Here is a 27,386-nt window from a genome sequence, read left to right as displayed (position 1 = left end):
CTGTGGGCCCCCACCTCCTACACGCTTTCACGTAGCGCAGAGGGGCGGGTTTCAGAATTTCTTTCACATCACCCACTCACATGGTGTGTGGGCTTTGTGACACCTCCTCCCCGGGTCCCACCGTTCCCCCGCCAGGGTGACTCCGCGTGTGCCCACGCTCCTCTCCTTCCGAGTGAGTGTGTAATAGAGGAGTTTCTTAATAATTAATTAACCAGTAAGAGAGAGAGAGAGGAGAGAGGGGCGTGAGTGTGTGAGAGATAAAAAGGGCCTTGGGGCTTTCGTTTCTCTCTTCTCTATTCACTCTCCACCATCCTCTCCGTAGTTGTCTCTCCCCCTACAGTTCTTTCTTTTGCTGTGGCCTTTTGGGACCCTGAGGCTATTATTATAGCTTCACCCAGCAGCAAACCTCCATCACTCTCTTTCCTATATCAAGACGCCAGGGTTTCACTGATGGCTGATGAGTTCGACGACGCCGCGTTTTGGTTACCTCAGGAGATTCTCACCTATTCCGACGACGAAATCAGTCCCAAGATTGACTCCGGGAGCCGGAAGATGAGTTCGTTTGGCTCTGACACTGACGCTACCTTCAAGACTGCTCTGTTTCCCTTCGAGTTTCCCCACTCCGGGTTTGGGGCTTTCGGTGTCTCCTCCGATTTCAGCTCCCCGGTGGAGTCCAGCGAGACTGAGAGCGACGAGGAAGAGTATCTCGCTGGGCTGACTCGCCAGCTGGCGCAGTCCACTCTCGACGACGAGTTTAAGCGCTACGACTCGGTTCTTGGCTCCAAGAACAACTCAAAGGTATGCTAAATGAAGCTAATTTTTTCAAATACAGTTTAAAACGGTGCGTTTTCATGTGGGTTCTGATTTTGTTCCCGATTTTTTTTCAGCCGTGGGTGTCGTCTGGTTCACCGCAATCGACGCTGTGTGCGGCCGGGAATGGTTGCGGCTGCGGCGGACAAGGCTCGAGCCGGGGAAGCCCGAACGCTCAGTCGCCGCCGGCCACTTGGGATCTTCTACATGCGGCTGCAGGGGAAGTGGCTAAGATGCGCATCCAGGAAGAAGCTTTGCGTTTCGACCAAAAAAGCAGAGGCATCTTGGGTGCTCCAAGGGAGCTCTCTCCAGTCACTGTCCCTGATTTCGGGTACTACCTCCAGCACCAACAGCAGTCACTTTCCCAGAAGCACTTGCAGGTAAAAAAAAAATTTCGACTTCTCTGAAAAGCACTTTTGCCATTTCTGTGAGGACGCGCTTCGGTTTGCTAAATTTTGTGCCTCTATTTTCGGTTACAGTTTGAGCGGTTGAGACAGCAACAGATTCTGAAGAACAACATCTCGGCGGTGCTTGCTCAGTCTCAGGCGAACGGAAGATTCCAGCACCAGCGGGCTCAGTCCCATCCGATGGTCCAGAACCGAGTCAGGAACACCAACAATGGACCCCTGGGTCTTTCGCCGTCGGCTTGGCCTCCACTGCAACAAGCTCAGCGGCAACAGTTTCAGCCGAATGGGCCTGGATTCCAAGGTGCTCTCATGGGAGCCAAAAAGGAGTCTACTGGTACTGGTGTGTTCTTACCCCGCCAAATCGGAACCCCATCTGAATATCCTCGCGGCAAGAAGCAACAACCCAAACAAGGTCGGTCCACACTCATACCCCACCCCCCTCAATTTTGTTTCATTTAAAAAAAAAAAAAATTAAAAACCCAACAAGGAAATTTTGTTTTTTCTTCTTCATTGAAGCTAGTTGGTCAACATCATTAAGATTTTTGGGGGGAGCTTTGATTTCTATGGCCTGGGTGGTTCTGATGTGCTGAGGTCAATAAATTTCTCTGAAAATTTCAGATCTCGTCTGGTGGACTACTGTTTGTAATTTAATTTTTTGGTGGGCTCATTACATTCTGTTATTCACTTATTCTTGTGCTTTTTTTTACAGCTTGCCCAACGGTTTTCGTCCCAGCTAAAGTTGTCCATGCATTGAAGTTGAACGTTGAAGAAATGCGCGTGCAGTCACAGCCTCAAGTCCATAACTGTTTCAATGGAAGAAACAATCCTGACTATGGTAAGAAACTCATCCCTCCTAATTTGACTTATTTGCTAATCGAAATTTTACCATGTGGGTTTTTACTTATTTGGTTTAATGGTGAATTGCAGAACTTGCTCTTCGGCTTCGGAATAACAGCATCGCCATAGCTCAGCCGAATCGCAGCATGATGAGGCCACAGGCACCAGTGAACCATGAGATTAGGCTTCCCCAGGAGTGGACTTACTAGCTGCTGTGGGTTTGTTTGGTTTTTTTAGGGGGTTGTTTAGGGACAAAAGGAAATTGAACAAGGTTTTAGGAAGAATTAAAGGGAAAGGTAATAGGGTTAATAGTATTAGGAGTGTAGGACAAAAGAAAATAGGGTTTTTGAGAAAGACAGGACAGGGAAAACGATGCTGGAACAAAGGAGGAGGAAGGAGGAGGAAATGTTTATGTTCTGGGTTTAGGGCTTTTAGGTTAAAAATAAAATGCCTAGTTTGGTGCTAAGCTGCAGCAGTAAGGCACAGCAGCCAAGCTTCTCTGTTCTCTTCTGGCTGGGCTCAAAGAGCGAAGAAGTGGTGGGTCCCTTCTGTGGTTTTTGTTTTTGGGATTTTTGGTTGGGATCTTTACAAATATCAGTTGGGAATTTAAATTCCGAAATTCAAATCGTGTATTTCTGATTCCCCAAGCTGTCCATGCACCATGTCCAGCAGCGTTATTATGATATAATAAAAGGATGTATTTGCAAATTCTGTGTTGTTCTTTCTGTATTATTTTTGTTTTAGATTTTTTCGGCCGCTGTGTTTGTCGAGCAGTTAATGTTTTTGGGGAGTGTGTCGGGGGCCTGGTTTTTCTTGCGTAGTTGCTCTAAACTTGTATTAAGATTAATTAAGTAAGCGGATATGTTAATTAGTATAGTAATTCTTTGTGACAGTTCCAAAAGCTCCAGAAGAAGCTGCTTGCATAAGGACTTTTGCTTTTCCCGAGGTCCGGCAAGCTGGATTTTGTTTAGTCTCGGGGGTCGTTGTTAAATCCCTTTTAATTAGTCGCTAAATTAACAAATTATTAAGGAAAACGAAACTGAGGGGAAAAGTGGGGTTTTGCTTTAACAGAGAAGCACCACCACCATCGAATAGAGCCGTCGCGAGGTGTTCATTAGTGGGACCAACGCGTGGCCAGCTCTTTTCCACGTGGCATGCTCCAATGAGAGTCATTTGCGCGCTTTTTTGGGATTTCTTTTTGGCTATCAATATTTTTTATTTTTTATGAAAAAAGGAAGAGTAGGGTGGGATCCAGAGCGGGGTCCGGCGTGAAAGGACGGTTTGCCGGCATGGGGTGGTGGCGTGGTTGTCAACCACGTCGCGAGGGGGAATGCAACGCCGTTTCAATAATATCACATGGCGCGCACTGCTGCTATAGGTTCGGGGGGCACGCGCCAGAGACGCGGCTGGGGATCGCTTTGGCAGAGTGGTGGAGGAGGTGCGTGAGTGGGGGTATGCGTGCGTTACATCTCGCTGGTTTGTCAGTTTGACTGGGTCAGACCTAGCTTCTTTCGTGATTCCATTCCTTCGTCTTTTTTTCTTGGGGCCAAGTCCCTTTATTTGAATTAAACTACAATTTTCGCTTCTATTATTCAGACACATTTATAGTTCACCGGTTGTAATTCTTCTACGCTACTTTAATGTATTGAGATAATAATTTTAGTGCAAATTAGAAATAAAAAATTACACTTCTTGCATGTAAATTTTAAATTTTGTGCCTTATAGGAAAATCATTAGTGTATGCCAGAGATGTATAATATTGTTCATAGAGTGTAAGTGTATACAAGTAATATAACTATACATATGATCATCACGATCTATTTTAAGTGTATACAAGTAATATAACTAAACATTTGATGGAGCTATGCTCCTCTTCATTTAAAAAGAAAAAAAAAATCTTTTAATTGATATTTGAACATTTATGAAACGTGATAGACATATCCTCGCTGTTAAATGTTTCGCTCTCGAGACATTAAAGTTCCTCGAGAGACAATTCAAACCTAAAATACCTGAGCTTTGAACCAAATGTGTATTAAGATTTTCACAGTGTGGTTGCTTATCATGGCATTTAGCGCATGGTTATGCGTACGGGCGCCCTATGCGTATAAAGGCATGACACGTAGTTGTGATTTGTCATCATCGGCTATTTGTTTGGAAGCAGTGATACATCAAGTCATACTGCTATTTGTTTGGTTAGAACACCGACCTGATATATTGGACTGGACTGGGTCTCATCCGCTTGGTGGGCCTAGTTGGATATACAGAGCAAACCTGATAAAGCACCAACGATTGGCCAGGTGAATCGAGGCGTGTTTTATTTGCTATTTTGATGAAAGGTTTTCAAATTCAACGACGCCTCATCCTGACCCAAATAAGTCCCGTCTATTTGAAACGGATCAAGTTATCAATAGACATAACTCATAAGAGTGGCTTGATACCAGTTGCTGGTTTGTACCAGAAAATATCTATCCCTGATAGGAATAGCGTGGAGTACTGGTGAAGTATGATGCTACTTGTTTAGACTAACTGTAGCTAGAGAAGCCTAGGTCGGCCAGCATTTCAACTTTATCTTGTGGCCGTTTTTGTCTCCTAGAATAGAACATGGGTTGCCAATACTGACTCATGGGTAATTGGTTGTCATACTTGTTAGATTAGGAGAATGTGTGGAATGGTAAGTATGATCAAGTATTGTAGAATGTAGAAGCAATGATACACTCCCACTCTTAAATTCGTTCTTTCTCCAACCTACATATATTTGCATTTGAAATTGAGCAAGTATTATTTTACTTTCTTAATAAGCATAAAAAAAATTTAAAGTCACAATCACTAATAATACTTTTATTTTAATTTTTCTTATAATTTTTAATATCACTTTTATAATACAGCAAACAATTCATATTTGCATTATCGATTATTTAATACATCACTGTTAAATCTTTTTTTTTTTTTTCTTTTAAAAGAGGATTAAAGGATTTCACTCCTATCCTTATGGTGACTCGAACCCAGAACTTTAATCTTAGGTAGTAGGTGCTCTAACCACTGAGCTAACACCACATCACTGTTAAACTTGTTTGTCCACCTTTTATTTTTCTTTATGCTCATTCTCAATAGAAGAGAATTATTTATACCACCACACAACCTCTGCTTCATCTTCTTGCCGCCACTGATTTGCCTCCATTGCATGAGCATCCATACATTCGTCATAAACCCAAAATCCACATCTTTGAACTAATTATCCCTAAACATAGCTCGAGCAAATATTCATTTTCTGACTAAAGACCAACACAGTGTTTGTGACTTTAGCATAAATCGATCTTGTCTCTAATTCTCTACCGAGCTTAGACGAAGGTGATGATTATAGAGAAAGAAAGTCTAGAGGACGTAAAAAGTAGATAAACAACAATTCGATGCCCTAATGATTTTAAATCGAAATCCCGCCCTCCATTATTTGGTAGAAAATCCGGTAAACAACCATAAACGTTATCAAACTCTTAATAGTGTAGTGCCACTTGTCACTACTAGCTCCAAAAAAAGTTGGAAGCCGGCCTAAGCTTGACATATGGCGCCAAACAGGACAAAATCATCTGCCCGTGTCCCTACCGTATAATCTCTACGACCCAGTGTCCTGAAAAGTAAAATAGCAAATAAAGGTACCAATTACCAGCGGTAATTTTCTCGTGCTCAACTGCCCCGTCCTCCCATTTTAGTTAACTCTGTTCGTTGAAATTGGAAATCAAATAGAGAACTGAAGCTTCCAGAATCGACGACTCTCGAGTCAATCAGTCTGGATTCGTCCTCAACCATCCGAATCTCAGGTAAACTCTGTGATTACGAAGCTAATTGAGTGTTTACGGAGCTTCCTACTCCGACTGGCTCAACTAACCGGAACTCTTTGCTTCGTCTACGGCTAGGGATTTCATCGTTCTCGAACTTTAGGCGACGTTGATCGGAGATGGCTGTAATTGAAGCTGCCGCGCCACAGAAGCCAAAGAAAGAACCAACCGATGACGAAAAGAGGTAGGTAGCTTCAATTTCAGCTAGTTAGAAATGAATCTGTGGAAATTGAAATGCTATTCGAATTTTGTTGATTTTTGTTTGTTAATAGGAGGATGAAAATAGTGGCCGGAAGCCTGATGAAAGCTGTGATCAGACCCGGTGGAGGTGATTCAACACCTTCAGATGGTGATCAGGTTGGGCTTACATTGCGGTTATTGAAGCAATTGAACTTGTATGAAAGCAAATGGTGGAAGATAAATTATGTTGTTTGTTTTGTAGGTTATATATCATTGCACTGTTAGAACACTGGATGGAGTCATTGTTGAATCTTCAAGATCAGAATATGGAGGTGAGTTGAATTGTGTGGTACTAAGCATATTTTAACAATTCTGTAGAGATTAAGATAGGAAACGTTATTATTTGCATTAAATTTGCATTCACTTTCGAGTTATTTTGTGAAATCTCATTTCACTTCACTTTTAGTGATTCAGTTGATGTGAAAATGTTGTATTCCACTGATTGAATTCAATATTCATTTGTCATCAGGCAAGGGAATCCCCATACGAAGTGTTTTGGGAAAGACCAAGATGATAGTTGGATTTCTAGAAGGACTTCCAACCATGCCCAAGGGTGAAATTGCAATGGTAATATCTTCATAATTACATGAGTTTTGTCTGCCTATGAATGTGTGTGCAAAAAGGTGAAATTGGTGAATTTGAACCTGAATTGGTTCTGTATTGTTGTTGGGTATCTGGCATGTGTGCTTTCTATAGAATTAGAAAACACCTTATAGGGTAGATAAATTCTACATTGAAGAAGAGAAAAATATAAATAAAGACCTTTTCATATTTGATGAAATGTTATTTGTGCTTGTGTATTTGGATCATTTTGTAGATTGTAGTTTTTATTTATTTTTTTGTTTAATGTCAGTTAAAAATGAAACCTCAAGTGCACTATGGTGAGGATGATTGCCCACTTTCAGCTCCCAGTGACTTTCCAAAGGATGATGAACTTCATTTTGAGATTGAGATGATAGATTTCTTCAAAGCCAAGGTAAGAATTCCGAATAAAAATCATCATTTTAAAACCTTAATGTTTTCGGTATGGTTGAACTCCACCTTGCAAATGTTCATCTCAATATTAGATGTGAGAATTAATGATTCTTTGGTTGAAAGTAGTTTATGCTTATACAACTATCTATTAGATGGTGATCAACACATTGTGTTTATCTATTTACGTTTCCTCCTGACCTTGCAGTGGATCTGATGTTTGGTTCTTTTTCAGATTGTTAGTGATGACTTGGGAGTTGTGAAGAAGGTACTGGAAATCGTATGTTGTTGCATTTTATTTGATTTGGTTATGATGAATCAAAATGCTTGAGCAATTATGATTGGTTGTCATTGACGTCTATCACTATATTCTGCATTCTTAAAATTATAGCCCTGCTGCAGGAGCATAGATTTCTTTTGTATCATGCCAAAGTATTGATGGAAGAATGTCTAGAAATGATAAGATTAATGATCACATTTAATAAGAAAAATGACATGGAATTTTATGAAAAACAAGAAAATTTTATGAAGTGAAGATGTTGGGTAGGTGATGATTTAGATAACAAATTATAAATTTTATTGTACCTTTTTTCCTGCATATTTGAAACCTTTATTTCATACTGGACTCCCTATACACTTGGCAGGTAATAACTGAAGGTCAGGGTTGGGAATCCCCAAGGGAACCTTATGAAGTAAAAGCCTGGTATAAACCTTTTTCCCTCCTTCCCAACTAGTTTCTCTGCTACTTTATTGTACTACAAATTGGAATATGCTTAAACATTTAAAGACGGGCATATGACCGTTCTCAGGATTTCTGCAAAGACTGGTGATGGGAAAGTGCTTGTTCCACGTACTCAAGGAGAACCGTTTTTCTTTAATTTTGGAAAGTCTGAGGTTGGTGAACAATTTTTCAGCTGTTACTTTGTTTCTTTAATTTTCTTTATTTTGTGTAATATTGCTTTTAGCTGGACATACCTGATGGGTTCAAATTTCACTCTCAGCTTTGTCACTTTGTTGGTCCTATTTGGTTATTCAAAACGTTGTAATAGTCAGAGAAAAGGCCTCATCAGTTTTCAGGCCGAGTGGGAGAAAAGTGCATTTGAAGTCTACTTTGTTTTACTAACTATTATGTTTTGAATGCAAACTAGATACCTAAAGGTCTTGAGATGGGAATTGGTACAATGTCACGGCAAGAGAAGGCAGTGATATATGTCAGCAGTCAGTATTTGACTCCATCTCCTTTCCTGCCTGTGGTAGAAGGTGTTGAAGAAGTTCATTTTGAAGTGGAGCTTGTCCACTTTATTCAGGTGTGCAAAGTTCTTAATTCTAAATCATAGTCTTCAGATAATACTGTGTAGCTAATTTGGCAGGGAGTTTTCTTTTGTGGGTTAAAAAGTCTGAGATTCTGATCTAACTCTATGGTTATGTATTAAAAGGTGCGAGACATGCTTGGAGATGGGCGTCTGATTAAAAGGCGTATTCGTGATGGGAAAGGTGGGGTCTTAGAATTTCCACTTTTTCAAAGAACCTAAATTTTAGTAGAAAACATAGATCATGAAATGCTACATGGTTTGCTATTGTGGTTAGCGTTAGCTCTTTCAAATTCACTCTGATTTATACCAAGTGGTACTCTTTGTGTATATTCCTTTAATCTGATATGTTCATATGTTAAATTTAGGCATAAATGATTCAAATGTAATGTGTTTACCATATTTTGGATTTTGGATTTTGGAATAATTAGGTGAGTTTCCTATGGATTGTCCTCTTCACGACAGCCTTCTACGAGTCCATTACAAGGGCATGATTCTTAATGAGGAAAAGACAATCTTCTTTGATACGAGAGTTAACAATAATGGTCAGCCTTTGGAGTTCTGTTCTGGAGAAGGCCTTGTGAGTTTTTCACCATCTCTGTGGAGAAATATTTATACTTGATTTGAATCTTCATTCTTCTGGTATAGCTATATATGTATTTGCACAATGCAATTGGCGTAGGTTGTTCTGAAACCTTGTTTCTGATATCAACAATTTTAGGTGGGGAATTTAGTGTACTGAAACTTTTATTTGTGTATGAAGGTGCCTGAGGGATTTGAAATGTGTGTTCGTTTGATGCTGCCTGGAGAGATAGCTCTGGTCACATGTCCTCCTGATTATGCATACGACAAGTTTGCTAGGTTACCTTTTGAATTCAAGCTTACCTTACCTTCTGTAATTCATTATGATTTGTAGTAAACAATATCCTAAATTAATACACACAGACCAAAAATGGAAGTCTCTTGTCATTATTTCTTTTGTTCATCCAGTTCAAATGTGTCACTGGTTTTTCCCCCATATCGCCAGGCCTGCTAATGTTCCTGAAGGAGCTCATATTCAATGGGAAATCGAGCTTCTTGGTTTTGAAATGCCAAAGGTAATTTCTAAAGTTATTTTTCCTTTAATTTCTAAAGCTAGCTTTTTGCTCAAAGTAACTTTAAGAATGGCTGCATAATTCTCCTCTACATTTAACGTTAGTGGTTCTGAAGAGAGGTAGACTTGATTATCAAAGCTCTGGGCGATCTAGATTGCGATGTGACTCTGGCTAATGCTTATCTTCAATTCATGGTTATCTGGACATGATTATCCGAACATGTTCTTGAGAGCTTTATTTCTTAGGTCCATGCTTTCAATTGCACTAAGCCATGTGTTTAATGCCTTACTTTCATACTATTGCAGGATTGGACTGGTTTGGACTTTACAAGCATAATAGATGAAGCAGAGAAGATAAGAAATACAGTATGTACTACTAACATTCAATGTTAGCTACAAATAACCATCTAGCAGCTACTGGGTGTATTAACGGAGAATCTCATCTTATCCAAATGTGTCCCTTTGTGTATGCAGAGTCATGTTCAAAAGATACCCAGTTATTTCAGTGTTGTATTGAATTCTTTTTATATTTGTGCATCCCATTAATCGAGAGGGGAACTCAAACTCTAGATCATGGGAACTTAGAATTGTGTTGTTATTATAATTTCAGGGGAACAGGCTATTTAAAGAAGGAAAATTTGAACTTGCCAAGGCAAAGTATGACAAGGTATATTCCCCAAAAAAAAAAAAAAGTATGACATGATTCCCTTTTTTTTTGGGTACAATGCATGATTCATTTTGGATTATGAGTATTTTGTGATGCATAATTGCATATATAAGAATATTTTCCTACAACAGTTGTCCGTTTGATCCCATAGCTAAGTTGCTACTGCCTGTTATTAACTGATAAGCTGTAGGAAGTTATAACTTATAATATACCTTCATTTCATGGTCAATCCTTTGAGGAGTTGTATTACTGGTATGCAAGTGCCATTAGCTCAGTTTGTTTGTTTATTATTTTTATGATAATCTGATGAGGTAATACCACCAACTTGTAGAAATAATTCGTTGAGCTTTTATTGTTAATCTGCTGGGCTATTAGGTGCTTCGGGAATTTAATCACGTTAATCCACAAGATGATGAAGAAGGGAAAACATTTTCAAACACGAGGGTAAGCATCTTGCTTTGCATGTTTTTCCAATTATTTAATTATTGATTGAAATATCTTCATCTATTCTAACTTAGCAACAAAACCTCTATATTTGATAGCTTTACATTTGTGATTGATAAGTTGCACTTGTTTCTGGATGTTTGAAGAATTTGCTACATCTGAATGTGGCTGCATGCTACTTTAAAATGGGAGAATGCAGAAAATCCATTGAGACATGCAACAAGGTATGTTTTCATTACATATAACAGTATAAGAGGTCAAAATAGTTGATATTGCAGTGGCAAGTTAATCTGTTTAACTTGATTTGTTATGTATCTGATCTTTCTAGGTTATAGAGGCAAACCCTGGACATGTTAAGGCTCTCTACCGCCGTGGAATGGCCTTCATGGCTGCTGGAGATTTTGAGGAAGCAAAGAGTGACTTCAACAAGGTAATGCTTAAACTCATTGATATTTTATTTGTTTAATCAATATATATTGTTGTCATCCATTTCTGATTTCTATTGCGGATGCTATTAGATGATACAACTTGACAAGTCAACGGAACCAGACGCAACAGCTGCTCTTCTAAAAGTGAAGCAGCAGGAACAGGTGGGTTGAGCATGAACAAACTTAATTAATTATTTGAGATGTAGTGGGAATTCTTGATCATCCAATATCATCTATGTCTTTTCATTGGCATATCAGGAAGTTGAGAAGAGGCAACGGAAACAATTCAAGGGACTATTTGATAAGAAGCCGGGGGAAATTTCCGAGGTTGGAACCGAAGAAGATGGAGATAAGACTGCGGATGTAAATCAGAAGAATGATGATCAAGAGGAGGATTTAGATGGAGATACTTCAGAAACCTCTCGTGAAGTTGCGGGGAATGCAGCTCAAACATCAGCCCCCCAAACCACATTCTGGCCCAGATTACTTAGAGTCCTTGGACGGGTAGGATGGACCAACATGCTTTTCAATGTCACATTCCTCTTTGTTCTGGCCTATTTGCTGAACCTGTGGTTTAATTAGACGGGTTCCTTTGATTATGGTGGAAGACTAACAGAGATATTGTAGACTACAACAGAGATCCAACTACCAACTGAAATCACACTTCTTTCTAGATTCTATGCTCCACGAACGGTGTATATAAAATTTTGTTAAAACATAAATGACTCTTCTTTGTAGGGATTTAGTTACAACTCTATCGTTTATGAGCGCCAAGTGGGTTTCGAATTGTAATGGTCTCTATGAGCTCTTTTTTTTTTTTCCTCTTTTTAATCTTGTTCTACGTCAGTCGTGATCATGAAAGTTTATACTAACCCATGAACTAGTCTAGTGTTAAGCTGAATTTACTGAATGCTGTGGAGTAGTACCCGTTCTGATGACGGTTGGGAGAGACTCCATGCCCCAATTTCAGGTTTGGGCCGTTTTTTCCAGGCCAATAACTGAGTTGGGTCAATCCTTAAAACGCTACGTCTCGTTTCTTTATTACTTTATTTTGCCTACTGCTTTGTTGCAATGTCAGACTGGTTTGGATTTCCATTACTCGATTGATATAAAACGACGTTGTTTTGGAGTGAACAAAACCGTGAGAGTTGGTAGATAATCCTATTCTCCAAACCCAATGGTCTTCTACCTCCCGTCCATATGGTGATTGGTGTTATCACAATTTAGATTGTAACGTACTCCAGCCAACTATATAAGTTAATAGTGCTTCTTCCATTTAGCTGGGGCAACTGTGTATTGGTGATTCTACCACTTTAAACACTAAATTACAGAAAATAGACAAGTACAGATTCTAGTTTACAGAGAAGCGATTAGAACAATGTTTGGTTTTGACAGTACAAGTCTCGTTTGGTTCGCGGGATTGAAGCGTTGGAAATTTTTTTTAATCATTTATTGTGTTTGGGATGCAAAATGAATTGAAACAGTTCTATAAATACAAGTATATTTTTCATAAAAGTTTTGTGAGATAAATCGATTTCAACCTCAATTCATAATCAACGGATTTTGAATGTGAAAAAAAAAAAAAAAAAACTGAAAAGTGATCATTCATTCTAGTATATAAAACATCAACATAAAATGGGTTGTCGTTGAAGTCGTAAGAGATCACAGTAGAAGAATCCAACAATAGCTTTATTAAGCACTGCAGCAAGACGTTCAATAAAATTATGCAAATTAATTATACAATATAAGTTAGCTAGCCTCAAGAAACTAGCTAAAAGTACACTACAGCACAACAAGCACGCACAGATTATAGAAAAAGCTACAGCAACAACGACGAAAAGTCAGGCAGGAAAAGCTTACATAAATGAAACAACCAAAACCAGGCGAGTCACGGCAATATGATACAAAAGGTAACAAACAAACCACAACATACCAAATTAAAAACTCAAGCCCTTAATTAAGAAGAAGACACACTGATTCTCCGATCACACTTTGAGCGGATCGGTCGAGTCGGCTTGGCTGGTTAGCTGGTTAAGCGCACGAACCTTGACGACAAAGAAACCTAGGGCATGGCCAGCCACCACGGCTATGAGGATTCCAACATTGAAGGACATGACAGATAGCATGACCAAGTAAGCCAAAACGGTGCGCAGTGCATAAATACCCGTCTGAGTGACCCCGGAGACTAGAGGAGTGGCGGTCGGCTTCAGGGTAGGCCCCACGGAAAGAATCTCGACGGCGACGGCGAGGAGGAAGAGGAAGGAGAGAGACAAGACGTACATGCCGAGGTGGTCATGCCCCGGCCAGCCGGAAAAGAGTATGGTAACGTTTTTGCCCCAGTAGAGGCTGTTGTTCATGCTCATGGAATAATCAGATGTGTTGCTCAGGTCGCCCGTAGGCTTTGTTGGCGGTGGAGTACTCATCGGCATCGGTGGCATCGGCGGCATCAGCGTACCACCTTCATCGTGTACCTCGTGAGACATTTCTGGTTTTGGGCGAGTGAGAGAGAAAGAGAGAATTAACTAGGAAGATCACTAGATCAGGTGGCTTTGATTAAGGTAATGTTTGGTTTTTGATATAAATGTGTATATAATGTAAACCCGAGCTGGAAAGCAACGACATTGTAGTTGATGACGAGGGTTAAGAGATGAGTGGCCTTCTGATATAGACATTCTTATATGGTTTTTGTTTGTTTCTTTGTACCTTTTTAGATGTGAAAAAGATAATAATATAAGGCAATTTATTGGTGTTGAGAAAGGTGAATGAAAGGAATGGCCAGCGCTATATAATTGACATGAATAATGGAAATAATATATGTTGAAGGAACTAATAAGGTTTTAACTCTTAAATAAGTGGATGCGAATTATTCAAAGGATTTTTGGTATTTGAGGTTGAGAAGCCTAAAAACACAAATGTTGTCTAAGAAATACTTTAGAATATTGCTAGGTTTGTAAATTTGCATGCACTGTGCCCCTCGCAAATTAAGTACTTACCCTTTTTATTTTCAAGTTTTCTCGAGAATAAATTTTTTTTTTTGCTCAAAAAGAGGGATAAGAGAGGAAAAAATCTCCTTACCATCCTAATTTATTAAAGAAAACAAGATACAATAAGAGGAGGAAGAAACCAGACCCTCCATGGTAGAATACATCACACATTAAAGAAAACTAACTAATGAAAACGAAATTGAGGAAGACTCAAACGATCACTATTGTAAGCCGAAACAATGAACGGGGAGTCAAATCCTACCAAACTAAACTTGCTAACGAGGTACCATGATTTGCTAAGATGTCAACAACTTTGTTACATTCCCAAAAGAGATGTGAGGATCAGAAAGTCATATGAGAAATGTTGTGCAAACAATTCATTCACTCTACTCTAAGTTGTCATGGCACCAAATGAGGAGAGCGAAGAAAATTAAGAACAATGGAGGTATCCACTTCTAGCCATATATGCTTCCAATCCCGGACCCGTGATCAAATTTCTCTAATCATGAAATGCATTTGTATAATGGTCATTTTCGAGGTCACTATTTCAATGTACATATTTAGCAAAAGATTACCTAGAACATACAATTATGACCGTTAAGCACCTAAAAAAAAAGTCGACTTTTTCTCTCTGCTAGAATTTTCTCTCCGTCGGGGAAACTGGTTAATTTTGATGGTGGCGGGGGAGGCTATCGTGCACCTAGTTTGGGGTGAGGATGCAATTCAAGATTTTTCTTTTATGTATGTGGCTGGTTGCTTTTTCAGAAAGTGGTACTACTTCTGTCATTTTCGACTGCGATTTCCTGCATCTAGGGTTTGAAAGAGCGGGTTTTGATCAGTGAAGAGGAAGGGGCCATTTTTGTTTTTCAATTCAAGGAGAAGGTTATGAAGGATCACATCCTCAATGGCCCGCCTTGGCTCTTTAACAATTCCATGATTCTCTTGGAGGATTATGACTGAATTCATGATTTGGCAGAACTGTTGCTGACTTCCATGGAGGTTTGGGTGGCGGTGAAAGGTTTGTGCATGGTCATGCACAATGACCACGCCTAACCCAAATTGAGAACGCTTTGGGGATCTTTGTGATACATGATCTGGCGGCGCTGCAGAGGAAGGATCTGTGTTATGCACGACGTACGCAGCCGGATATGGGCTCGCCGTACGTGCTCATTTTCGGTAGAGGTGGTGGTGGAGTTGGAGCGAGGTACGAGAAGTGCCATGGCATTTGTCGGAGTTGTGGGTTCTTCGATCATGGGCTAGGTAGTTGCGACAACGCACTGATGGCGGTAATGGCGTCGGGTTCGGCTTTGGAGGTATTGTTGGTGGTGGCAGACACGGTCGAAGACAGGTTGCCCGACTATTCTGAGGTGCTACCCGCGGTCGATCGGAGTCTGGAACCTCGAATAGAAGGGACTGTGGTGGTTGGGACGACGTCTGTGCACAGGTTGGCATTGGGGTTGGAGGATGCAGTTGTTCCAGTTTTCTCGGTTTCCACCTAATTTGAAATTAGGGTTTAATGTTAGGCTGGGGTGGATTTAATGTTGGCCTCGAAACTTGGGCTTCCTGGAGCTGAGGTGGCTGATTTAGTCACTGGGCTGGTAAGGACTGGTGATGGACCTACTATGCTTGTGGAGATTTGTGGGCCTGCATCTGCTAGTGCACATAGGCTTGATGTTGGGGGTGCGCAAATGGTGCCAGGGTGAGTGGAACTTGGAGAAGTGGCTAAAGCCTAGCTCTGTTGTGATATCTCATGAGTTTCATCTTGGTGAACTTGTGGAGGTCCCGGTTACTGTTGGGAAGACTTTGAACAAGAAGGGACGACCGGAACAAGTCTAAGTCTCAAGATGGAGAGTCAGAAAGCAAGAGGACCAACCTGATGCCGAGGTTGTTGGATGCTGAACAGCCTGAGGCAGGTACTAACTCTGATCCCAAGGGGAAGGAGAAGGTACATGTTAGAGTTTCAACAAAACAAGACATTTTGGACGTGAGCCTTTACAGTAGGGGTAATTTCTATATGCTTTTCTAAGACGTTTCTAGTTTATATTTGTAGCATAATTACATGCTTGGTAGATTAGACTAGATGAAATATTCCTTCGAGGGCGAGATTATTCTTGCTTAGGTTAGGTTTGCTGTTTAACGAGCGTCCTTTTAGATTTTGATGAGTTTAATTGTGGCATAGATAGGTTCTATCCGGTTTGTCTTGAAATTTTTTATGTAAGTTCTGTTATACTCTGACCTGTCTATTATTGCTTGATTATAAATAAAATCAACCCTGTTTAAAAAAAAAAAATTCCAATTTAGATGACTACCCATGATATTTGGTCTTTATTGCAAAATAATTTTTAAAATGTGAAGAATAATGATATATCATCAAGACGTATTTAGTTTGGGGCTGATAGTGATGCCTGTGTTCTGGTTTCGACTCACAGACATAACACTTTCTGAAAATAACAACTACGTAGAGGTTTAGTTATTGAAGTTATATATATTATAACTTTGTGTATGGACTTGTCTAGGCTGAGGTTCAATGAACAGAAAATCACTGTTCTCATCACAACTGGACAAAATGAGTGATGGATGCTAATTAGTAAAATGTAATGAATTTTTCCCGACATGTATTGTCCAATTTAAAATATGCACCATTCCACAGCATATAAAGAAAGGATCCTCCATTTCAAAAGAAAAAGAAAAAGGAAAGGATCCTCCATTTTCTTATGTAAAAGGATATTAATTCCCAACACCGATTATCCTCGAGGGTTTTCGTCTCCGAGCTTCTCAGAGAGAGTGACCTTGGTTTTTTTCAAAACCTAGGTTTCGACTGGCGGCGGCGGCGCTCTTCCTTCAGGCAAGGCGACGATCGTGGACGACGACGACGCAGGGAAGGCTCTCTGAGGTGATCGTGGGTGCAGCGGGGGGCTTCCTGGTTTGGAGGCTTCTCAGATTGTGTTGATGGGTTTCGATCCAGGCTGTGGCAGGCATTGATCGCTACGAGGTCAGTGGTGGTCCACGACGTTGATCGATCCAGGTGTGCCAGGCTCTGATCGCTGTTGTCTCAGCGAGGAGGCGGTGGCTTGTGTGGTGTGATCCAAGTCGGAGATCTGCTGTCTAGATTTTGAAGGACGGCGGCAGAGATTTGTGATCGGAGGTTCTGAGGCGGATCGCTGTCTGTTGAGGCTTTGATCGCGGTGTGACAGTGGAGGGTGCGAGTTCGGGCGGCTTCGAGAGAGGGTGCTGGTGGTTCCCGAGCTTCGTTGATCGGCTTTTGAAGTAGGCGTTCTGGCCAGTCTCTAGGAGGACCCAGTGATGGTGGAGGAGAGATGGACGCTGCCGGAATGGTGAACGGCAGGGTTGCCTTCTGGGAAGGCTGGTCTAGTTCGGCTGGTGTGAGGAAGTTGGATCTTGGTAGTGGGCTTGGGCCTCTGCCATACTGGGTTGTGGTGCAGCCTAGTGATCTGGGCCTTTGGCTCAGGTCTCCTTTTCCCTTTCACTAGTTTGGGTTGGATTGGGCTTTTGGGGAGGTAGATAGTTTATCTTCTAGCCCTATTTTGTCTTCTGGATGTTACCGTGCTTTGTGTTGTTGTGTTGCGACGTACACCATTTGGGTCTCAGGCGTCAAGATGCTCAAGACAGTGGTTCCATCTTTGGATAGGGTAGGGTTAGGGGAGTTTTATTTATTTGCTTTTCTTTTCTGCAGTTCCTTTAGGTTTTCGATTTGTTGGCTAGTAATAATTTAGCTGCTTTGGGCAGATTGGTTAGGAGTTTTCTGGCTGCCTTGCGCAGTCTGCATTGTGCTTGTACTTGTACTATGAGGTGGTTTCATGAAACCCTCTAGCTTGACGCAATGACGTCGTAATATATTTGGAACCTGATTCCATTTCCCTAAAAAAAAAAAAATTCCCAACACCGAGTGAGGGATATTTTTACCAAGTAAAGCTCTTATAACATAATGGTAATCTCTTTTATTGGTACATGAAGTCCTCAGCTACCTTCTGGGCAAAGCTAAACTGATTATAGGAACATGCTGAGACCAGTAATTCAAGTAGAGAACGACTTGGTTCCAGGCAACCTGTATACTGGAGCCAAACCATCCGCTAGGTCTGCTCGATTGCTTGTTGACCGACCAAAATTCACAAAAGCCACATTCGAAACAAATTATGAAAGATATGAAGTAAACAAGAGTATAAACATGATTTCTCGAGTATAATTTTCATGATATACTTGTTATCTATAACATCCATATATAGCATGGCCAAAGGGAAAACTACCTATAGCATATATAGCAGCTCTGGTCTACATACAAATAAAAACGGAGGATTTGAGGTAAAAAATTGCTTCTCGAAAGCAATTCATTCACAAAAGCAATCAAATAGCTAAGTACAAATTATCAGAATGAAGGTTCGGGTCCCGGAGGCTTGGTAATGGAAAGAGCACTAGCCTTGGCAACAAAGAACCCAACCGTGTGGCCCGCCACAGCTGCTATGAAGATTCCAATGTTGTAGGACATAACGGCAAGCATCACAAAGTAACCCAAGCTGATGCGAATGGCGTAAAGAAAAGCCTGAGCCAGGCCTGCGACTACCGAACTCCCGCTGGGCTTGATAGTCGGCCAGACGGACAAAGGCTCCATGGCAAAGGCTATAGCAAACACAAAGAAGAGGGCCAATATGTACATGCCTGGGTTATGTTGGTCGTTTCCAGGCCACTTGGAGAAGAGGATAGTGACGTTTCTGCCCCAGTAGAAACTCATCTGCATAGTCATAGTCGTACTGTTCATCGTCATGTTCATCATATCCATGATGATTGATTTATGTTGATCTGTTCTGAATTTGAGCTCAGTTTGGGCGTACGTAGATAAGCTTTCTTGTAGATAGTTATATAGTACGGCTCAACAGAAACGAACAAGAGTCGAAAGGAAGCAACATTACGTTTGGAGAATTGGAGGTGATTACGAGGGCTTAGCTAGCTGCTACACAATGCCCATTTGATATGAAATTTAATTTTCAAATATTAGTTTGGATCTTTCGAGGTATTTTTCTCTTCCTAAACAAAAAAGAATATGTTATTCAAAAAACAAAAAAGAATATTCAAAGAAGAAAACAAAAAAAACAAATGAAAAATAAAATAAAATTGCTGGATCTTTTTTTTTTTTTTTTGAGAAGAATTGCTGGATCTTCTTTGTGTACACGGGCATGCAAAACAATTCTTGTTTTAGTAGAGAATCCTATACGAGCAGCTATTCGTCTTTCAGTTGAGTGGAAGAAGTTTAGAACAGAACGAGGCTAGTGAAATAAAATTAAAGGCAGATTTCCAGCCAGTGAAATAAATTACCAACACTACTACAATTATGGCCAATAGCCACATACAACATGTGTGACAAAATTGGGCCAAAGGCCACATATGTGTGTGTCAATAACCCATTGCCACATTGCAGCCACTTTTATTTGGGTCAGTGCCCTGTAGGGCAGTTGCTTTCTCTTGTGTAGTCACGTTTACATAAGTACGTGGGCTAGAATGAGTTTATAATAATGGTGGGCCATGCCTTATATACTGTGTCAAACAATTTATATTTAATTACTTTTTTTATTTAACTACACCATCAATTAAACTGGTGGGTCCCTGAATTTAATTGACATACATTAAATGTAACGAAAATTTAGTTGCCTCAACCCTAAAATTTTACTGCCAGCAACCCCATTACATTTATTCCATTCAATTCAATGTAAAGAAATTTTTAATGCTATTGGACTGAAGGATTAAAACATTACATCATTCAATACTTCATATTACATTAAAGCAATCCCAGATAATATGATACCTAAGTAATTAGGAGACAGAACCTAAATAATGATACTTGCCTATGAAGCTAAACTGTTGTGGCCAGAGTTTGTTTCTTCATTTCCTCCCTAGGTTTATCTTCCTGTTCTTGGCTCTCCTTCAAATCGTTTCAATATCAGCCTCATGTTGTTCTCTCATTGCTTGTACCTCCAAATGAACACCTCTTTCCTCCACTAGTATTCCAGGATCTAGGTCAGGTATAACTCCACTACAGCCCCCATTGCCAATTAATAAGAGAATATTTGGGAAGCATGATTGGATTGAGTAATGTACCTAGCCAACAGAGTAAATGAAGATTTCAAATGGCGTCCAAATAGCTGATGCAGATAAATGTGAGGCACAAAATACAAAGTGATACATGCACACAAATCCAATCAGACAATTCAAATAAACAGATGAGTATAACTATAGAACTACAACTCAATTCCAACCTTCCCAGATCACATTCAAATCCAATCACACAATTCAAATAAACAGATGAGTATAACTATATAACTACAACAAAATTCCAGCCTTCCCAACTCAATTCCCAGGTCTAACTCCCACTTTGAATGAGATTAAAGTGATGCCCAACAGAAAAACATGACATAGCAAATAAATGAACAAGAGATTAGTCACGGAATTCATTCAAAGGCATTTTGTCTTAACAATAAAAAAATTATATATATATAAGACAGAAGCATACCTCATAACCATGTGTTCAGACCTTGACCTTTTCTTCAAGGCTCGCTGCCTTCCCAAGATCATCATCCAACTTCTTCCTTACATTCTCAAACTCATTCTGCAGAGCCCTAAGTTTCTTTTCATTTCCAGCAATACTTGATGCACCATAAGCATTGTGCTAAGAAAAAAAAACATGAAATCATTCACGCATGTCTTTTGTATTTCAACAAATTCATCGAGGGATTTATCGTCATGTCCCATTGCAACACAAAGATACTGAACCTCCTCCTTTAGCATCGAATCAGCCTGCTCAAATGGTCATCATGGAAAATTTAGAGATATGCCAGGGACCATCTGTCATGTTATTGCTTTGAACGTAAAGTTTCACTTGTGGAAGTGTAAAGTTTAGCTGATAGCCTAATATAATCATGTAATTTCTCAAAGCTCTGATAATGAGACTATGATTAAATTATGACATTAGGCATGAGCTATGTACTTCAATGTTTTCCCAAGGTTAAATCATGCACATCTACCGGTATAAATCACCTGCAATAACTAGATTCAATTCACTCATAATTGATCCAAAAGTCACACCAACAGCTAATTTCTTTTTGAGAAAATTGTGGAATGGTAAATTGTTCTATGCTTAGTTCATCAACAACAACTCGATTGGCGAAACTAAGAGACATATGAAGACCAACAAGAGATAGTAAATGAAATTGCAAGGTTTGACCAAATGGAAAAGATCATAACTTGAAACAGAGAGAAAGTGAGATATTTGTGCTCAACCCACCAATTTTCCGTCGACTTAAAAAACCCTTCGCTGATTTTTCACAAAATAAAGGTGAGACTCAAATTGAGAAACAAACCAATAGATAAAATCCATCAACCTAAATAAAAGCCGAGTCTTTACTGACTTGAAGACCCTAGCAAGCAAAATTTAATCAATAAACCATAACTGGAAAACCCAACAAGACAACAATATTCCCCAAATTCTTCTCTTACATATGACGTATAGAACCATAAAAGAAAATAAAAATAATTTGGTAGCAACTAGTCTCAAGATCTGGAATCAAAATGGTACCTGATTGTTTTGTCGTTGGAGCTTCTCCATGGTCGATGGCTTCTTTCACCACGAGGTGATTCACAGGCTCCTTGTCGTGCTCAAACGTCTTCGATACCTTAATGCAAAGAAAAACCACAATCGCATCACAAATCACAATCCCTAATTCGAAAATAAAAGTTGGGTTAGATAGACCAGAGTTAAATCTGATAGGGGGATCGGGATCTAGTCCTTCCGATTCAGTCGATCCAGGTAAATCGGTCATGGTGAATATGGAGAGAGTAGGAAGAACAGAGAGAGAGATTGGAATGTCTGAGAGAGGCTGAGAGCAGAAGTCGAATGATCGAGATGGATGTTTTCTAATTATATATATTTTTTTAAGTATTAATAAACCTATTCGTGACATGAAGGGAAAAAATATATATTAAAATTATATAAAAATTGGGGCCCACACAAAAAAAAAAACCTAAACAAGTATTAAATAGTTGATTACCCACGCTTTGGGCTCATACGTGGATGATATAGACACCAACATGTTATAGAGCGGTGGATATCAGCTCCATATCCACACTTAATAAATTTCGTGGGAATACGTGTGTGGCTGTTGCCCACATCTGTTGTGGTGCAAATTCAGTCAAATTGTTATATTATGTACTTAAATTCAATGGATGAATTGATCATATGGACGAATCACAATTTGATAAACAAAAATACCCGATTAGAATTACAATCCGAATTTCGATAATAACACTAAGTAGAATTCTTTCTTCAAAAGTTCAAATTATCCTCAAACTTTATCAACAGACGTTAGTCGTTGCAAATGTTACAACCAGAACAAACATTATCCGCAAGAACTGGGAGGAAGATCCAACCGTTTCTCATCACCTGACCCGCCAGACTTCCGAAAAGCGCTGCTCCAAAAAGCCAAGAACCCCAGCCAGTGCCCCCCAACCGCCGCAAGAAAAACACCGCCATTGAACGACATGACGGCGAGCATTACCAAAGACGACATCCCAGACCGCACGGTATACAAACAAGTCCGCCACATCCCCACCTCGAAGTTGTTCGCGCTAGACTTGATAAAACTGCAGTGGGAGAGCCACTCAGCAAGCACGGCCAGAACAAATACAAATGCCAATGACATGACGTACATCACAGGATCATCCCGGCCGGGACAACCGGAGAAGAGAACCTCGGTGCTGCCGCCCCAGAAGAAGGTCATAGGCATCATCGTCCTACGGTGACTAGTGCGGTTAAACGACGGCGTTGGCGGAGCATGCATGCTGTCATGCGAAGCAGCCATTTTGAATCAGCTCCTATAGGATTGGTTGAAGACTTGGACTATATGCATAGATGCTGAACGAAAGGTTTTAAGCAAGGACTGAGTAACCGCGAAAGAGGGAACAGAAATGAGAAGTTCACTCTTTTTGGACTCGTGGTGGATTAGCCGTCTTTTATGGAGTGGGTGTATACCATGACTTGAATACAATATCAATCAAATTTTGAAATGTGAAGAATTTGTTGCAGGATTCAGAGTATAGAGTGGAGATTAATGGGAAAAGGTTATAGAGCTGCTATGACTTGTTTAGTCGAAAATTCGTATACGAGTAGAATACCATATTACTAAGAGAGCTTTACATCAATGGCATAAAGGAAGTTGGCACTCAAACTAGAAATGAAATATGAAGTAGTTTGAGATCACCCTTGGAAGGTCCCCTGGGTACGTAGGAGAGGAGGAGCAGGTATCAAGTGTATCATAAAATGACCAGCTGCCTCACCATGTTGAAGGCTTGAAAAAGAAAGTTATAGAGCCCATGCTTACACGACATCGATTCCTATTAACTTGATATCCTAGCTTAATGATTTATGATAATTAAGGTTTTCCAAAGAAGGCATGATTTGCAAGACACAACTAATAAATTGGATTCCAATCAAGCTGAAGATAAAGAGAGTACCTCTGGTGAGGTTTAGATGGAGCTGGGACTCATGAGACAATGTGCATGACCAATCAGGTGGTTGATGCAATTGCGTCCGAAAGAAAGAGAATGAGGGGATATAAAGAGCTAGGGTTCAAGTTATAGATTGGATATAAAAAGACGGATTTTTAAATTCAAAGCAAAATGAAGATTTGCAGTCAAAGATGCGGACGCGAGGCAAAATCCATGCCAAATGTTTTTGTACGCTGCAAACTCTGCTCTCATGCATACTGCTGAGAGCATGAGTCAGGTTGGTTCAAAATGCATGAGTTTGGACCAAGTCAACACTTTCAAATCGGAATAATTCCTCCCTTTTTTTTCTTTTCTCCAACAAAATTAGCCTTCATAAGAGAGAAAAACATCATATGGGGATGCAGTAAATACGAGGAGTATGAGAATGAAAGGGAGGGCTTCGAAAGTAAGCAACGCAAACCCTAGCTTTCGGCTGGGTTTTGTTACCGGCTGCAAACGGAAGGTTGCGGAACCGAAGCACTGTTGCGGTGCTGGAGTAGTTGGCCGCCGTAAAACTTGGCGATGGATTGGCAAAAGCATACTAGGATTTCTGCTCACTTTACTCAGGTTTGGGCTTGGGTCTTCGGCCTATGCTCATGTTTGAGTTGTTGGGCCCTATGTTGTGGGTTAGTAGGGAGAGTGCCTTACTAGCCTCAATCATTTATCACTTGTGATAAGGGTGGGCTTGGCCTAAGGGTGAATCTTCTTAAGCACTTGGGTTGATGTATGCAGGGCGGGCCCTGAGGGCTGCTACCTCATGCCACTGCTCTCCAGTGGGCCTCCGCCAAATTATTTTTTAATTTTACATTATGTTGCCACCGGAAAACGCATCCAGTGACACTTAGCTTCATTCTGCCACTAGGAGGCTGCGACCATTTGACAAAACAAGGAACTCGCCGCCTTCCTAGGGCACACAAGGTGTGCAGTCCGAGACAGAGCCCACTTTGCCCTACCACTATAGGGTAGGGACTTATTACCGGCATAAAGCCACGTTTAATTAACATAACAAAATAATCTAAATAGAAGAAGTTATAAAACTTATTACTTAAATAAACTAGAAAAGCAGCCCACTAGAGTAGGCCCAGAAGCCCAAAAACCAAGCAAGAGAGTGCGAGTCGGGTTTCGCCCGCATGTGTTGCCGGACCATCATCTCAGCTTCGAGCGGATCACGCCGCAGCACCAAACTGTAGCCATCAACTGATTTTGCTGGCTAGATCTCCATGGAACTTGATTCCAAATCGAAATTAGATCCAAACCCAGTATAGGATCGATCACCGTAGCCTCCATCAGCCTTTTTCAACCCCAAAACAGGGGAATCAATAACGTTAGTCCACCTTCGCCTATCACCAGCATCCTCTTGACGCACACCAGAAACCATCCGCCATGCCACCCTTGCTCGAAACCCCGCCGCACAGATTAGAAACAATCAAGGAGGAGCCCCTCGGCTTGTCGTTCCCTTTCAGAAAGCAACACAGGAGTTTCCAGACCCTAGCTCCAGCCCCAGAACCACTGTCCATCACCGGTGGACTCATAAAACTAGTTCACCCGTCCGACGACGACGTCCCATGGACGCGCCGCCGGACAGGGCATTGAAAAATTTTCTAGGGTTTTCGCACTGCTCTAACTTTCTTGGAGGGGAAATTATCATCTTTCACGTTCTTGGAGGGGAAATTCTCATGGACGCTTACAAGGTATTTATGCATGAATCCAAATTGAAGAAAACATTGTACAAATTTCATGTATATAGAACTAAATATCTACATTTGAAATTTATAGAAATTCTTTACTGGAAAATGTGGTCAATGTAAAGAAATATCTACTTTTTTTTATTTCTTTAATAATGCAAGGATGTTAGAATTATGCCTAGGTGATGGGAATTATGCCATAAGATTTGGCCATCATCTCTTGATGGACCATCACTCCCCTATTGGCTAAACAATCTGCTTCGGTATAAAGCCTTGCACTTTATTTATCTGCAAGCAGGAGATTTTTTGCTCTCGAGCTTGTCTTGCACTTGCCTCTCTAAGAAACACAGAGGTATATATGCAATTATTATTATCAGTATATATTCTGAAATGAGAATGTCATATGGGGATATCTTACATGATTGGTATGAGTATTGGATTTGGTTCATGATTGGCTTGCAGAATTGACATTAATAACTTCTTGAAGGATCTTGATGCATGTTCAGCTCCAGGAAACAAAACGGTCCACCTAGTAGCTCTTATGGGAGGTGAAGGTTTAGATAAAGGTCCTTAATCCTTTATCTAATCTTCTGTTACCATCTTCTCTGTTAATCATTCAATTTTGATTAACAGACAAATAATACAGAGTCCTTTAAGAAGCATGGTTGCCAAAAAACTGAGCTTGTTTGCTACTTTTCAGCTTCCTACTAACATGCATGGAGGGAATGGAAAGGTTGCATACATTGATACTGAGCGAACATTGTATTCTTTTTCTTTGTCCATCCAAACTAATATTTCATGTAGCTTTTTATCAACAAAGGATTATACCTGCTAACATACAGGTATAATTTGGACATATATTAATATATTGTTCTCTAGCTTTCTATTGTACCATCAAATTATGAAATGTTTATTTATTTACAATTATCATGTATTCAGTGTGTTTTGATAAAACAAATTGAGTTGCTAACCTTAAGATTTTTGCTGCTGCAAGTTATGCTTTGTAGAAACACACCACTGACAGAAAAGTATATTGCTTCTCCCCATCTACTAAGCGAATTCCAAGTTGTATAGTCTCCTCAATGTCAAGGTAACTATAATCAATGCATTGTTATGTGCCTTTATTTCTCATTTCTTTCTCTACAGAACTTGATGCTTTGGCCAATAACCATGAAACTATTTCAATGGCAATCATCTACTTGTTCCTATGCACCACTGAGTTCAAACTTCAGAGACACCATGTGGAATGTGATATATTGTGATACCATGTGGAATGTGGAATATTGTGATAGATATCATTCGCTAACTTATCGATTCTATTAGTCAAAGGATTAAATGATGTAATGAGGTTTAGTATATCATTATTACACTTGTTGTAATATGATTATTGTGGTTGATTGAGATAATTTTGATGAACAGTTTATTTTACATTGGGTATGTTGTACTTCTATTTTGTTTCAATAAGTGCCTGAACATGATATGGCTAGTAGCTGCAATGTTGGGGTGATCCTGGAACAACTAAAAATAAATTGATTTTTTTTTTTAATTTTGCAAAAGACATTTACGGCGAGCAATGCGTGTCGTAAATGAAAATTTAAGGCGGCGTGCTTCTGAGCACATTTACGGCGTGCTTATGAGTACATTTACGACGTGTTTTTGAGTACATTTACGGAGTGTAAATTGCACGCCGTAAAAGTGAAAATTTGAGTTCAATTTTACGACGCTGTTTATAAGAGCGTTTCTTCGCGCCGTAAATGACATATTTTCCTGTAGTGTTGATAGAAGCATATTTATGCAACGTTATTATTATTTATCCCTATGCTTTTCTTTGTTAGTTTATATTATTTTTAGCTGATTTATTTGTTTTTGTGTTTATTAGGTTTTCCGAAGCAAATTAGGAAAAGAAGGCTTAAAGAAGGAAAGTGCGTGGAATTTTGATTCAACGAGGATTTTCGATGGATTATACTTTTCTTTGAAGCAAAGAGTTAGAGATCCACAAGGAAACAAAGTGGAAGAGTTTTAAGACGGAATAAAAGGCTTTTAGAAGTCGCAATCAAGGGCTACAACGCAGAAGAGAAGCAAGAAACCATTGAAGCAACTCAAGGAGAAGAAGTAAAGTTCAGGGCC

At 40.1% G+C, this 27,386-nt stretch overlaps 5 protein-coding genes and 1 long non-coding RNA gene across 6 annotated transcripts; 2 read left to right on the top strand and 4 right to left on the bottom strand.

Moving 5' to 3' along the window:
- The first annotated feature begins 286 nt into the window (after nucleotides 1-286).
- Nucleotides 287-2,762, top strand: LOC112193391. The gene is made up of 5 exons (XM_024333534.2): nucleotides 287-798; nucleotides 888-1,190; nucleotides 1,290-1,629; nucleotides 1,927-2,052; nucleotides 2,145-2,762. The coding sequence occupies exons 1-5, from the start codon at nucleotides 451-453 to the stop codon at nucleotides 2,261-2,263; spliced, it is 1,236 nt and encodes a 411-aa protein (XP_024189302.1). The 5' UTR covers nucleotides 287-450; the 3' UTR covers nucleotides 2,264-2,762.
- A 2,947-nt stretch (nucleotides 2,763-5,709) lies between these two features.
- On the top strand, nucleotides 5,710-11,833 carry LOC112193365 (peptidyl-prolyl cis-trans isomerase PASTICCINO1). Its single transcript, XM_024333487.2, has 21 exons — nucleotides 5,710-5,869; nucleotides 5,966-6,071; nucleotides 6,160-6,244; nucleotides 6,330-6,399; nucleotides 6,597-6,694; nucleotides 6,981-7,103; nucleotides 7,335-7,367; nucleotides 7,744-7,802; nucleotides 7,909-7,993; nucleotides 8,248-8,406; nucleotides 8,536-8,593; nucleotides 8,841-8,989; nucleotides 9,173-9,270; nucleotides 9,437-9,506; nucleotides 9,809-9,868; nucleotides 10,113-10,169; nucleotides 10,545-10,613; nucleotides 10,760-10,837; nucleotides 10,942-11,043; nucleotides 11,132-11,203; nucleotides 11,300-11,833. Exons 2-21 carry the CDS (start codon nucleotides 6,007-6,009, stop codon nucleotides 11,621-11,623), a joined length of 1,914 nt encoding a protein of 637 aa, XP_024189255.1. The 5' UTR covers nucleotides 5,710-5,869; nucleotides 5,966-6,006; the 3' UTR covers nucleotides 11,624-11,833.
- Nucleotides 11,834-12,753: 920 nt separating this feature from the next.
- LOC112195272 (copper transporter 6) lies at nucleotides 12,754-13,610 on the bottom strand. The gene has a single exon (XM_024335650.2). It carries the CDS (start codon nucleotides 13,522-13,524, stop codon nucleotides 13,027-13,029), a length of 498 nt encoding a protein of 165 aa, XP_024191418.1. The 5' UTR covers nucleotides 13,525-13,610; the 3' UTR covers nucleotides 12,754-13,026.
- A 4,799-nt stretch (nucleotides 13,611-18,409) lies between these two features.
- On the bottom strand, nucleotides 18,410-18,784 carry LOC112191284 (copper transporter 2). Its single transcript, XM_024330613.2, has one exon. The coding sequence runs from the start codon at nucleotides 18,782-18,784 to the stop codon at nucleotides 18,410-18,412; it is 375 nt and encodes a 124-aa protein (XP_024186381.2).
- A 961-nt stretch (nucleotides 18,785-19,745) lies between these two features.
- LOC112191660 lies at nucleotides 19,746-21,920 on the bottom strand. The gene is made up of 3 exons (XR_002933056.2): nucleotides 21,608-21,920; nucleotides 20,546-20,829; nucleotides 19,746-20,133 (listed from the first exon to the last, which is right to left on the bottom strand). It is a non-coding gene; the product is annotated as an uncharacterized LOC112191660 (long non-coding RNA).
- A 328-nt stretch (nucleotides 21,921-22,248) lies between these two features.
- Nucleotides 22,249-23,580, bottom strand: LOC112191978 (copper transporter 1). The gene has a single exon (XM_024331483.2). It carries the CDS (start codon nucleotides 22,887-22,889, stop codon nucleotides 22,428-22,430), a length of 462 nt encoding a protein of 153 aa, XP_024187251.1. The 5' UTR covers nucleotides 22,890-23,580; the 3' UTR covers nucleotides 22,249-22,427.
- Between the last annotated feature and the right edge of the window lie 3,806 nt (nucleotides 23,581-27,386).

Source organism: Rosa chinensis, chromosome 3 (genome assembly GCF_002994745.2).
Source record: "Rosa chinensis cultivar Old Blush chromosome 3, RchiOBHm-V2, whole genome shotgun sequence".
Classification (NCBI taxonomy): domain Eukaryota; kingdom Viridiplantae; phylum Streptophyta; class Magnoliopsida; order Rosales; family Rosaceae; genus Rosa; species Rosa chinensis.
The sequence above is the reverse complement of the archived record's forward strand: the minus strand, read 5'-3'. Positions and strand labels throughout refer to the sequence as shown.